General features: G+C 54.7%; 1 protein-coding gene across 2 annotated transcripts in view; it reads left to right on the top strand.

The window, feature by feature from the left end:
* The first annotated feature begins 3,050 nt into the window (after nucleotides 1–3,050).
* mycbpap (mycbp associated protein) overlaps nucleotides 3,051–14,577 on the top strand; it is a 99,856-nt gene continuing 88,329 nt past the window's right edge. For both annotated transcript variants that reach the window (XR_013580556.1, XM_078570594.1), the window contains exons 1-2: nucleotides 3,051–3,156; nucleotides 12,345–12,472. Coding sequence is in view for 1 of the 2 variants with exons in the window: in XM_078570594.1 (XP_078426720.1) it covers nucleotides 3,096–3,156; nucleotides 12,345–12,472 (189 nt within the window). In the remaining variant the exon portion in view is untranslated. The remainder of the gene's footprint in view (nucleotides 3,157–12,344; nucleotides 12,473–14,577) is intronic.

The raw sequence follows: 14,577 nt of genomic DNA, 5'->3' as shown, positions 1-14,577 counted from the left end.
AACCCAGTCTAACCCTCTCTCTCTGTAATAACCCAGTCTAACCCTCTCTCTCTGTAATAACCCAGTCTAACCCTCTCTCTCTGTAATAACCCAGTCTAACCCTCTCTCTCTCTCTCTAATAACCCAGTCTAACCCTCTCTCTCTCTGTAATAACCCAGTCTAACCCTCTCTCTCTCTCTAATAACCCAGTCTAACCCTCTCTCTTTGTAATAACCCAGTCTAACCCTCTCTCTCTCTCTGTAATAACCCAGTCTAACCCTCTCTCTCTCTCTAATAACCCAGTCTAACCCTCTCTCTCTGTAATAACCCAGTCTAACCCTCTCTCTCTCTAATAACCCAGTCTAACCCTCTCTCTCTCTAATAACCCAGTCTAACCCTCTCTCTCTCTAATAACCCAGTCTAACCCTCTCTCTCTCTAATAACCCAGTCTAACCCTCTCTCTCTCTCTGTAATAACCCAGTCTAACCCTCTCTCTCTCTCTAATAACCCAGTCTAACCCACCCTCTCTCTGTAATAACCCAGTCTAACCCTCTCTCTCTCTAATAACCCAGTCTAACCCTCTCTCTCTGTAATAACCCAGTCTAACCCTCTCTCTCTGTAATAACCCAGTCTAACCCTCTCTCTCTGTAATAACCCAGTCTAACCCTCTCTCTCTGTAATAACCCAGTCTAACCCTCTCTCTCTGTAATAACCCAGTCTAACCCTCTCTCTCTGTAATAACCCAGTCTAACCCTCTCTCTCTCTGTAATAACCCACTCTAACTCTCTCTCTGTAATAACCCACTCTAACCCTCTCTCTCTGTAATAACCCAGTCTAACCCTCTCTCTCTGTAATAACCCAGTCTAACCCTCTCTCTCTGTAATAACCCAGTCTAACCCTCTCTCTCTGTAATAACCCAGTCTAACCCTCTCTCTCTGTAATAACCCAGTCTAACCCTCTCTCTCTCTGTAATAACCCAGTCTAACCCTCTCTCTCTGTAATAACCCAGTCTAACCCTCTCTCTCTGTAATAACCCAGTCTAACCCTCTCTCTCTGTAATAACCCAGTCTAACCCTCTCTCTCTCTGTAATAACCCAGTCTAACCCTCTCTCTCTGTAATAACCCAGTCTAACCCTCTCTCTCTGTAATAACCCAGTCTAACCCTCTCTCTCTGTAATAACCCAGTCTAACCCTCTCTCTCTGTAATAACCCAGTCTAACCCTCTCTCTCTGTAATAACCCAGTCTAACCCTCTCTCTCTGTAATAACCCAGTCTAACCCTCTCTCTCTCTGTAATAACCCAGTCTAACCCTCTCTCTCTGTAATAACCCAGTCTAACCCTCTCTCTCTGTAATAACCCAGTCTAACCCTCTCTCTCTGTAATAACCCAGTCTAACCCTCTCTCTCTGTAATAACCCAGTCTAACCCTCTCTCTCTGTAATAACCCAGTCTAACCCTCTCTCTCTGTAATAACCCAGTCTAACCCTCTCTCTCTGTAATAACCCAGTCTAACCCTCTCTCTCTGTAATAACCCAGTCTAACCCTCTCTCTCTGTAATAACCCAGTCTAACCCTCTCTCTCTGTAATAACCCAGTCTAACCCTCTCTCTCTGTAATAACCCAGTCTAACCCTCTCTCTCTGTAATAACCCAGTCTAACCCTCTCTCTCTCTCTCTGTAATAACCCAGTCTAACCCTCTCTCTCTCTCTCTGTAATATCCCAGTCTAACCCTCTCTCTCTCTGTAATAACCCAGTCTAACCCTCTCTCTCTCTCTCTGTAATATCCCAGTCTAACCCTCTCTCTCTCTGTGATAACCCAGTCTAACCCTCTCTCTCTGTAATAACCCAGTCTAACCCTCTCTCTCTCTCTCTGTAATAACCCAGTCTAACCCTCTCTCTCTCTGTAATAACCCAGTCTAACCCTCTCTCTCTCTGTAATAACCCAGTCTAACCCTCTCTCTCTCTCTCTGTAATATCCCAGTCTAACCCTCTCTCTCTCTGTAATAACCCAGTCTAACCCTCTCTCTCTCTGTAATAACCCAGTCTAACCCTCTCTCTCTCTCTCTGTAATATCCCAGTCTAACCCTCTCTCTCTCTGTAATAACCCAGTCTAACCCTCTCTCTCTGTAATAACCCAGTCTAACCCTCTCTCTCTCTGTAATAACCCAGTCTAACCCTCTCTCTCTCTCTCTGTAATATCCCAGTCTAACCCTCTCTCTCTGTAATAACCCAGTCTAACCCTCTCTCTCTGTAATAACCCAGTCTAACCCTCTCTCTCTCTCTCTGTAATAACCCAGTCTAACCCTCTCTCTCTCTCTCTGTAATATCCCAGTCTAACCCTCTCTCTCTCTGTAATAACCCAGTCTAACCCTCTCTCTCTCTCTCTGTAATATCCCAGTCTAACCCTCTCTCTCTCTGTGATAACCCAGTCTAACCCTCTCTCTCTGTAATAACCCAGTCTAACCCTCTCTCTCTCTCTCTGTAATAACCCAGTCTAACCCTCTCTCTCTCTGTAATAACCCAGTCTAACCCTCTCTCTCTCTGTAATAACCCAGTCTAACCCTCTCTCTCTCTCTCTGTAATATCCCAGTCTAACCCTCTCTCTCTCTGTAATAACCCAGTCTAACCCTCTCTCTCTCTGTAATAACCCAGTCTAACCCTCTCTCTCTCTCTCTGTAATATCCCAGTCTAACCCTCTCTCTCTCTGTAATAACCCAGTCTAACCCTCTCTCTCTGTAATAACCCAGTCTAACCCTCTCTCTCTCTGTAATAACCCAGTCTAACCCTCTCTCTCTCTCTCTGTAATAACCCAGTCTAACCCTCTCTCTCTGTAATATCCCAGTCTAACCCTCTCTCTCTCTGTAATAACCCAGTCTAACCCTCTCTCTCTGTAATAACCCAGTCTAACCCTCTCTCTCTGTAATAACCCAGTCTAACCCTCTCTCTCTCTGTAATAACCCAGTCTAACCCTCTCTCTCTGTCATAACCCAGTCTAACCCTCTCTCTCTCCGGTTATCTTCCCGCTTTCTGGTCTCCATGGGAACGGCGGAAGTGCTGGGCCGGTTGCCTGGGAGACGGGCCTTGCTGTGCTCTGAGGCCTCGGCTTTGAGCTCGGAGGATGGGGACTCGGGCTCTGTTTAAACCCTCCCGGAGAGATGGCGGCCTGCGGACTCCGCCTGGTAGGAGAGATCCCGGAACCGGACCGGGACAGGGATCTCCCCGGGGAATGAGTGCCAGGGACCCCCCTCCCCCCAACCCAGACCGGGACAGGGACAGGGATCTCCCCCGGGGAATGAGTGCCAGGGACCCCCCTCCCAACCCGGACAGGGACAGGGATCTCCCCCGGGGAATGAGTGCCAGGGACCCCCCTCCCAACCCGGACAGGGACAGGGACAGGGACAGGGATCTCCCCGGGGAATGAGTGCCAGGGACCCCCCTCCCAACCCGGACAGGGACCGGGACAGGGACAGGGATCTCCCCGGGGAATGAGTGCCAGGGACCCACCTCCCAACCCGGACCGGGACCGGGACAGGGACAGGGATCTCCCCGGGGAATGAGTGCCAGGGACCCACCTCCCAACCGGGACAGGGACAGGGATCTCCCCGGAGAATGAGTGCCAGGGACCCCCCTCCCCCCAACCCGGACCGGGACAGGGACAGGGATCTCCCCGGGGAATGAGTGCCAGGGACCCCCCTCCCAACCCGGACAGGGACCGGGACAGGGATCTCCCCCGGGGAATGAGTGCCAGGGACCCCCCTCCCAACCCGGACAGGGACGGGGACAGGGATCTCCCCGGGGAATGAGTGCCAGGGACCCACCTCCCAACCGGGACAGGGACAGGGATCTCCCCGGAGAATGAGTGCCAGGGACCCCCCTCCCCCCAACCCGGACCGGGACAGGGACAGGGATCTCCCCGGGGAATGAGTGCCAGGGACCCCCCTCCCAACCCGGACAGGGACCGGGACAGGGATCTCCCCCGGGGAATGAGTGCCAGGGACCCCCCTCCCAACCCGGACAGGGACGGGGACAGGGATCTCCCCGGGGAATGAGTGCCAGGGACCCACCTCCCAACCGGGACAGGGACAGGGATCTCCCCGGAGAATGAGTGCCAGGGACCCCCCTCCCAACCCGGACAGGGACAGGGACAGGGATCTCCCCGGGGAATGAGTGCCAGGGACCCCCCTCCCAACCCGGACAGGGACAGGGACAGGGATCTCCCCGGGGAATGAGTGCCAGGGACCCCCCTCCCAACCCGGACCGGGACCGGGACAGGGACAGGGATCTCCCCGGGGAATGAGTGCCAGGGACCCCCCTCCCAACCCGGACCGGGACCGGGACAGGGACAGGGATCTCCCCGGGGAATGAGTGCCAGGGACCCCCCTCCCCCCAACCCGGACCGGGACAGGGACAGGGATCTCCCCCGGGGAATGAGTGCCAGGGACCCCCCTCCCAACCCGGAGAGGGACCGGGACAGGGACAGGGATCTCCCCGGGGAATGAGTGCCAGGGACCCCCCTCCCCCCAACCCGGACCGGGACAGGGACAGGGATCTCCCCGGGGAATGAGTACCAGGGACCCCCCTCCCAACCCGGACAGGGACCGGGACAGGGATCTCCCCCGGGGAATGAGTGCCAGGGACCCCCCTCCCAACCCGGACAGGGACGGGGACAGGGATCTCCCCGGGGAATGAGTGCCAGGGACCCACCTCCCAACCCGGACAGGGACCGGGACAGGGACAGGGATCTCCCCCGGGGAATGAGTGCCAGGGCCCCCCCAACCCGGACAGGGACCGGGACAGGGACAGGGATCTCCCCCGGGGAATGAGTGCCAGGGACCCACCTCCCAACCCGGACAGGGACCGGGACAGGGACAGGGATCTCCCCCGGGGAATGAGTGCCAGGGACCCACCTCCCAACCCGGACAGGGACCGGGACAGGGACAGGGATCTCCCCCGGGGAATGAGTGCCAGGGCCCCCCCAACCCGGACAGGGACAGGGATCTCCCCGGGGAATGAGTGCCAGGGACCCCCCTCCCAACCCGGACAGGGACCGGGACAGGGATCTCCCCGGGGAATGAGTGCCAGGGCCCCCCCTCCCAACCCGGACAGGGACCGGGACAGGGACAGGGATCTCCCCGGGGAATGAGTGCCAGGGACCCCCCTCCCCCCAACCCGGACCGGCTCCGGGACAGGGACAGGGATCTCCCTGGGGAATGAGTGCCAGGGACCCCCCTCCCCCCAACCCGGACCGGGACAGGGACAGGGATCTCCCCGGGGAATGAGTGCCAGGGAGCCCCCTCCCAACCCGGAGAGGGACCGGGACAGGGACAGGGATCTCCCCGGGGAATGAGTGCCAGGGAGCCCCCCTCCCAACCCGGACAGGGACAGGGACAGGGATCTCCCCCGGGGAATGAGTGCCAGGGACCCACCTCCCAACCCGGACAGGGACCGGGACAGGGACAGGGATCTCCCCGGGGAATGAGTGCCAGGGCCCCCCCTCCCAACCCGGACAGGGACCGGGACAGGGACAGGCATCTCCCCGGGGAATGAGTGCCAGGGCCCCCCCTCCCAACCCGGACAGGGAACAGGACAGGGACAGGGATCTCCCCGGGGAATGAGTGCCAGGGACCCCCCTCCCAACCCGGACCGGGACCGGGACAGGGAGAGGGATCTCCCCGGGGAATGAGTGCCAGGGACCCCCCTCCCCCCAACCCAGACCGGGACAGGGACAGGGATCTCCCCCGGGGAATGAGTGCCAGGGACCCCCCTCCCAACCCGGACAGGGACAGGGATCTCCCCCGGGGAATGAGTGCCAGGGAGCCCCCTCCCAACCTGGACAGGGACAGGGATCTCCCCGGGGAATGAGTGCCAGGGCCCCCCCTCCCAACCCGGACAGGGACAGGGATCTCCCCAGGGAATGAGTGCCAGGGACCCCCCTCCCAACCCGGACAGGGACAGGGACCGGGACAGGGACAGGGATCTCCCCCGGGGAATGAGTGCCAGGGCCCCCCCTCCCAACCCGGACAGGGACCGGGACAGGGACAGGGATCTCCCCGGGGAATGAGTGCCAGGGACCCACCTCCCAACCGGGACCGGGACAGGGATCTCCCCGGGGAATGAGTGCCAGGGCCCCCCCTCCCAACCCGGACAGGGACCGGGACAGGTACAGGGATCTCCCCGGGGAATGAGTGCCAGGGACCCCCTCCCAACCCGGACAGGGACCGGGACAGGGACAGGGATCTCCCCGGGGAATGAGTGCCAGGGCCCCCCCTCCCAACCCGGACAGGGACCTCCCCGGGGAATGAGTGCCAGGGACCCCCCCCTCCCAACCCGGACCGGGACCGGGACAGGGACAGGGATCTCCCCGGGGAATGAGTGTCAGGGAGCCCCCAACCCGGACCGGGACAGGGACAGGGATCTCCCCGGGGAATGAGTGCCAGGGAGCCCCCAACCCGGACCGGGACAGGGACAGGGATCTCCCCGGGGAATGAGTGCCAGGGAGCCCCCAGCCCGGACCGGGACAGGGACAGGGATCTCCCCCGGGGAATGAGTGCCAGGGACCCCCCTCCCAACCCGGACAGGGACAGGAATCTCCCCCGGGGAATGAGTGCCAGGGAGCCCCCTCCCAACCCGGACAGGGACAGGGATCTCCCCGGGGAATGAGTGCCAGGGACTCCCCTCCCAACCCGGACAGGGACAGGGATCTCCCCCGGGGAATGAGTGCCAGGGCCCCCCCTCCCAACCCGGACATGGACAGGGATCTCCCCCGGGGAATGAGTGCCAGGGACCTCCCCTCCCAACCCGGACAGGGACAGGGATCTCCCCCAGGGAATGAGTGCCAGGGACCCCCCTCCCAACCCGGACAGGGACCGGGATCTCCCCCGGGGAATGAGTGCCAGGGACCCCCCTCCCAACCCGGACAGGGACAGGGACAGGGATCTCCCCCGGGGAATGAGTGCCAGGGACCCACCTCCCAACCCGGACAGGGACCGGGACAGGGATCTCCCCGGGGAATGAGTGCCAGGGACCCCCCTCCCAACCCGGACAGGGACCGGGACAGGGACAGGGATCTCCCCGGGGAATGAGTGCCAGGGCCCCCCCTCCCAACCCGGACAGGGACTGGGACAGGGACAGGGATCTCCCCGGGGAATGAGTGCCAGGGACCCACCTCCCAACCGGGACAGGGACAGGGACAGGGATCTCCCCGGGGAATGAGTGCCAGGGACCCACCTCCCAACCAGGACAGGGACAGGGACAGGGATCTCCCCGGGGAATGAGTGCCAGGGACCCTCCCCCCTACCCGGACAGGGACAGGGACAGGGATCTCCCCGGGGAATGAGTGCCAGGGACCCCCCCCCCAACCCGGACAGGGACAGGGACAGGGATCTCCCCGGGGAATGAGTGCCAGGGACCCCCCTCCCAACCCGGACCGGGACCGGGACAGGGACAGGGATCTCCCCGGGGAATGAGTGCCAGGGACCCCCCTCCCAACCCGGACCGGGACCGGGACAGGGACAGGGATCTCCCCGGGGAATGAGTGCCAGGGACCCCCCTCCCCCCAACCCAGACCGGGACAGGGACAGGAATCTCCCCCGGGGAATGAGTGCCAGGGACCCCCCTCCCAACCCGGACAGGGACAGGGATCTCCCCCGGGGAATGAGTGCCAGGGAGCCCCCTCCCAACCTGGACAGGGACAGGGATCTCCCCGGGGAATGAGTGCCAGGGCCCCCCCTCCCAACCCGGACAGGGACCGGGACAGGGATAGGGATCTCCCCAGGGAATGAGTGCCAGGGACCCCCCTCCCAACCCGGACAGGGACAGGGACCGGGACAGGGACAGGGATCTCCCCCGGGGAATGAGTGCCAGGGCCCCCCCTCCCAACCCGGACAGGGACCGGGACAGGGACAGGGATCTCCCCGGGGAATGAGTGCCAGGGACCCACCTCCCAACCGGGACCGGGACAGGGACAGGGATCTCCCCGGGGAATGAGTGCCAGGGCCCCCCCTCCCAACCCGGACAGGGACCGGGACAGGGACAGGGATCTCCCCGGGGAATGAGTGCCAGGGCCCCCCCTCCCAACCCGGACAGGGACTGGGACAGGGACAGGGATCTCCCCGGGGAATGACTGCCAGGGACCCACCTCCCAACCGGGACAGGAACAGGGATCTCCCCGGGGAATGAGTGCCAGGGCCCCCCCTCCCAACCGGGACAGGGACAGGGACAGGGATCTCCCCGGGGAATGAGTGCCAGGGACCCACCTCCCAACCGGGACAGGGACAGGGATCTCCCCGGAGAATGAGTGCCAGGGACCCACCTCCCAACCGGGACAGGGACATGGACAGGGATCTCCCCGGGGAATGAGTGCCAGGGACCCACCTCCCAACCGGGACAGGGACAGGGACAGGGATCTCCCCGGGGAATGAGTGCCAGGGGCCCCCCTCCCAACCCGGACAGGGACCGGGACATGGACAGGGATCTCCCCGGGGAATGAGTGCCAGGGACCCACCTCCCAACCCGGACAGGGATCTCCCCGGGGGGTGAAGGATAGGGCCCCACCCCTGAGAACAGGGATTTCTCTCTCTTTCCCCCCCGCCCCCCCAATCAATGTGTGACGGATAACTCCCCCCCATTCCAGAGATGGATCTCCCCAGGGGGTGTGGGATAGACCCCCACCCACTCTCCAGGGCAGGGATCTGCCCAGGGGGTGTGCGATTGACCCCCAACCAATCCCCACCCCCCAGGACAGGGATTCCTCTCCCCAGGGGATGAGTGATAGGTTCCCCTCAGGATACGGATAGGGCCTCCCCAAGGGGTGTGAGGAACAGGGGCCAGGACAGAATCTACTTCCTGGTGTGTGAAGGATACGGCTTACCCTTCGGCAGGAACTCATCCCGGCTTAGGGGGGCAGGCAGAGTGGGTCAGACACAGGGGAAAGCTCCACCTGTCCATCAAACAATCTTTGATAAACATCACAAAAGAGCCTCACAGGAACTTTATCGAACAAACTTGGATACTGAGCTACAGAAGGAGTTATTATGACTGCTGTGAGTTAGGATACTGGCAGCAGTGATTTGGATCACCTCAAGGTTACGGAAGGTAGAATTGGGAGACCAGCCAGGAGTGCATTGGAATAGTCAAGTCTAGAGGTGACGAAGGCTTGGTTGGGGGCTTCAGCAGCAGATGAGTTGAGTTAGGCAAATTCAGGCAATGTTACAGGGGTGGAAATAGGCGGTCTTAATGATGGCGACAATATGAGGTCGGAATCTCATCTCTTTGCTAAATGTGACACTAGAGGGTGCAAACAGACTGGCTTAATCTCAGACTGTTGCCAGGCAGACGCATGGAATGGGGATCAAAAGCAATGGCTTCGGCCTTCCCAATAATTAGTTGGAGAAAATTTTTGACATTTATCATTGGATGGCAGATAAGCAGTTAGATAATTTAGCAACAGGAGGAGTCAAGAGATGTGATGGTGAGGTAGAGCTGGGCGTTCTCGGCATACATGTGAAAACTAACACTATACCTTCGGCTAATGTCACCAAGGGGTAGATGAGACAAAGGAGGGGGCCAAGGATAGGTCCTGTGAGACACCAGAGGTAACAGTACGGGAGCAGGAAGTGAAACCATTGCAAGAGATTCTCTGGCTCTGATTAGATAGATAGGAAAGGAACCACATGAGAGCAGTCCCTTCCAGCTGGACGACAGTGGAGAGACGTTGAAGGATGGTGTGGTCAGCCATGTCAAAGGCTGCAGACAGACGAAGAAGGATGAAGATGGAATTTTTGTCACAGTCATTCAGAATATCATTTGTGACTTTGATAAAAGCTGTTTCGTTACCGTGGCAGGGCGGAAATTTGACTGGAGAGTTTCAAACACGGAGTTCTGGGACAGATGGGGTCGGATTTTGGAGGCAACAACACGTTCAAAAAGTTTGAGAGGAAAGGGTGGTTAGAGATGGTGTAGTTTGCAAGGATGGTGCAGTCAATAGTTTTATTTGAGGAAAAGGATGAAGATGGCAGATTTAAGAGAACGGCAGCATAGTGGTAATTTCAGTGAATTAATAACCCATAGGGTCAGCCTAATGCCCCGGAGACATGAGATCAAATCCCACCACGGCAGCTGAGAGAATTAAGTTGACTGGGCCTGTATTCACAGGTGTTTAGAAGAATGAGAGGAGATCTCATTGAAACATATAAAATTCTGACAGGGCTGGACAGACTGGATGCTGGGATGATGTTTCCTCTGGCTGGGGGGGGTCTGGAACAAGGAGTCACAGTCTCAGGATATGGGGTAGGCCATTCAGGTCTGAGATGAGGAGAAATTTCTTCACTTAGAGGGTGGTCAACCTATGGAATTCTCTACCACAAGTCACTGAATATAGTTATGAGGGAAATAAATAGATTCCTAAACACTAAAGGCATAAAGGGGTGTTGGGAGAGAGCGGTAATATGCCATTGAAATGGAGGATCAGCCATGATTATGTTGAATGTCGGCGCAGGCTCAAAGGGCTTTATGATCTACTCCTTTTCCTATTTTCTATCTTTCTATGTAAATGCTGGCCTCCGTAATGATGATAATGAAATTACTGGATTGTCATAAAAACCCACCTAGTTCACTAATGCCCTTTAGGAAAGGAAATCTGCTGCCCTTACCTCACTCAGCCTGTGCACTGAACGACCGAGTAATTTCAACTTCCATCTCAACTCATTATGCTCAGCCCTGTTTAATACTCCTGGAAACACAAGTCCAAATCCCACCATAGCAGCTAGTGGAATTTAAATTCAACTAACGAATAAATCTGGAATAATACTCTCAATAATGGTGAAACTATCGATTGTCGTAAAAACCCATCTGGTTCATTCATGTCCTTCAGGGAAGGAAATCTGCCGTCCTTACCTAGTCTGGCCTGCATGTGGTTCCAGACTCACAGCAATGAGGTTGACTCTTAACTGCCATCTGAAATGGCCTAGGAAGTGATCTAGTTTTATCAAAAATCTACAGAAAAGACAAAAAAGAATAAAATCGGACAGACCATCTGGCATTGACCTAGACACCGGAAACAACAAAGACAGCACCTGCCAAACCCAAAACCGCTACCATCTAGAAGCACAAGGGCAGTAGATGCATGGGAACACCACCACGTTAAAGTTCCCCTCCAAGCCACACACCATCCGTACTTGGAACTATATTGCTATCCCTTCACTGCCGCTGGGTCAAATTCCTGGAATTCTCCAACAGCACTGTGGGTGTATCTACACCACATGGACTGCTGAGGTTCAAGAAGGCAGCTCACCACCACCTTCTCAAGAGCAACTAGGGGAGTTGTACCAAAATTAGGAGAATTGCCCCACAGACTAGTCAAGCTATACAGTTCAGAGGGAGTGACCTGGGGAATCCGCTACATTGACTTTGGGGCCCATGAAGTCTCATGGCATCACGTTAAACAGAGTCATAATGGCACGGAAGTAGGCCATTAAGCCCATTGAGTCCATGCTAGCTCTCTGTAAAGTAATCCAGTCAGCCCCATTCCCCAGCTGTATCCCCATAACCACTCCCAAGTTTTCTCCCAAGTTCCTGCGCAATTTTCTTTTGAAATCATTGACCTCCACTGCCAGCACCTTCCTAGGCAGTGAGTTTCAGGACATTACCACTCGCTGCATAAAAAAGTTCTCCTTCTCATTCACCCCTGCGTCTCTTGCCCAAAACATTAAATCTGTGTCTCCTGGTCCTTATATCATCGCCTACTGGGAACAACTTTTCTTTGTCTACCTTATCTAAACCCATCATAAACATTTACAACTATATCAATCTCACCTTAATCTCCTTTGCTCCAAAGAGAATAACCCCAACTTTTCCAAATTAATCTTGTTGCTAAAAGCCTCCATCATTGTTTGTAAATCCCACCATGGCCTCGCCCTTATCTCTGTAACCTACGCAACACTCAACTGCACAACTCTGAGATATCCCTGCTTCTCTAATTCTGGCCTATTGTTCATCCCAGTTTTATTTGCTTCTCCATTGGTGTAGGTGCCTTCAGCTGCCTATGCCCCAATCTCTGGAATTCTTTCTCGATACTTCTCTCTCCCTTACTTTCCTCCTTTAAGACACTCCCTTAAAATCTGCCCCTTTGACCAAGCTTCAGGTCAATATCTGACCAAATATCTCCTTAAGTGGTTCGGTATTGTACTTTGTTTTACAGTGCTCCTGTGAAGCACCTTGGGATATTTCGTTATGTTATATATGGGGCACTCTATAAATGTAAGTTGTTGTGTTTTGATTTGCTCCACACAGCTGGGCTAAAAGTGCATTTGCAGAATCTTTTAATGAATCTTTATAGCGGAATGTGCTGTGAATGACTTATGTTTAATAGAAAAGAAGAAGGAAAACAAAAAGGAAGTTGAGGAGTTTATCCCAATTAAGGAGGAGCCAGTGAAGGAAGATGTGTTGAAGGGAGAGGACATCATGGCTCTGGCAATAAAACCAGAGGATCTGCAAACGGTACAGTGAGACATTTTATTTGTGCCGTTTTAGTTATGCGTGGTTGAAATGTGGAAATCAGTTTTATGGAGAAACCCAGGTGACGGGCCTTGGACCACTGAGCATGACTCCGTCAGGGTTAGGTATCAACCATGGCTGAGTGGGAGCACTCTTGCTTCTGAATCAGAAAGTTGAGTTCAAACCCTCCAGCAGAGACTTGAGCTCAAAATTCAGCTGACACACTCTGCACTACTGAAGGAGTGCTGCACTGTCGGCAGTGTCATCACTCACGTGGGACATTAAACTGAGGCCCCCCTGTCCTCTGAGGTATTTCAAACAGGGGAGCTCTCCTCAGTGCCCTGGCCAACAATTATCCCTCAACCAACATCACTAATAACAAATCTGCTCATTTATTCCACTGCCTATTTGTGGGATCTTGCTGTGCTCAAATTAGCTGCCATATTTTTTGCTATATTGTCACAATGACTACTTTCAAAAGTACTTCATTGGTTGTGAAGCTCTTTGGGATAGCCTGAGGTCCTGGAAAGTGTTTTATAAATGCAAATCCTTCCTTTGAGATTAAAATAATAGAAGGCATGATGAAGCAAATCAACAATTACAGATTACATTTGGTTCAAGCTTGTGGTTTAAAAGGCTGTAGGTTGTAGAAAGAAGGTGCGTCAGCACAAGTATCTCGCAATGTACTGCCACCAATGTGATTTAACTGAAGGCACTTTAGTCAGCCTTTCCCTCTAGCTGTGAGTTTACTGTTCTTGAAGAATCGATCTTCCATCTCCTATGAGTCAGAAGTTGCAGTTCTCCAAGGTGCTGACCATGTAGAGACCTTATACCCTTTAGGACTCTCATCATCCTAGATCATTAGCTCACACTGCCATTTATGGCTGCAAAATCTGGCTCCTTACTGCCCTTTTTTTGGTGTTGCGAGTACTGTTCTGGCTACAAAATGGCATCCATTACATGTGCACACACTTCTGGTACATGCTCTACTGAACACCATTTTGGTGAGGACACTAGCTTGTGCAGGGAGTGTAAGCCAGAAGTGTGCAGTGAAGACAAGTTGTGACATCAGACACAGTGTAACGCTGATTTGATGCAAGCCTCGCCATTTTGCAGTGTTCAGTACCATTCGCAACTCCTCAGATAACGAAGCATGAATTGGAAAACAGTTAGGCTTGTGCCGAGTAATATTTGTGCCACACAAGTGCTGGGCAATAACCATATCCAACAAGAGAGAATCTAACTATTTGCGCTTTAAGTGCAATGGCATTAACATTGCTGAATCCCCCAATATCAACATTCTGGAGTTACCATTGACCAGAAACTTAATGGACCAGCCATATAAATACAGTGGCTACAAGAGTAAGTCAGAGGCTGCAGAATTCTGCAGCAAGTGACTTCACTCCCCACAGCCTGTCGACCATCTACAAGGCACAAGGCACAAGTGTGATGGAACACTCTCCTCTTGCCTGGATAAGCACAGCTCCAAAAATACTCAAGAACTCAACACCATCCAGGGCAAAGCAGCCTTCTTGAACAGCACCCTATCTACCACCTTAAACATTCACTCCCTCCACCACCACACATGCACAATTGCAGCAGTGTGTATCATCTAAAAGATGCACTGCAGCAACCGACCAAGTTTACTTCCCTCAAACCCACAACCTCTACCACCTAGAATGTCAAGGGCAGCAGATGGATGGGAACACCACCACCTGCAAGCTCTCCCCACCAAGCCAAACACCATCCTGACTTAGAACTAAATTGCCATTCCTTCACTGTTGCCGGATCAAAGTCCTGGATTTTGCTCCATAAATCATTGCAAGTGTATCTTCACCACACCTTCTGCAGAGGTTCAAGAAGGTGAATCACCCACCACCTTCTCGAGGGCTATTAGTGATGGACAATAAATAGTGGCCTTGCCAGCAACATCACATTCCATAAGTGAATGAAAAAATAGAATCCACGAACAGCAATGAGATACATGACTGAATAATCTGTTTCAGAGATGTTGGTTGAATGATAAATATTGGCCAGGTGGATTATTTCCACTGCTCAGCCAACCAGGGTAAACTGAGGATTATCCTTAAAATAATGTAAGAGGAACT

Source organism: Cetorhinus maximus, chromosome 24 (genome assembly GCF_964194155.1).
Source record: "Cetorhinus maximus chromosome 24, sCetMax3.hap1.1, whole genome shotgun sequence".
In the NCBI taxonomy this organism is placed as follows: Eukaryota; Metazoa; Chordata; class Chondrichthyes; order Lamniformes; family Cetorhinidae; genus Cetorhinus; species Cetorhinus maximus.
This window is presented reverse-complemented; position numbering and strand designations above follow the sequence as displayed.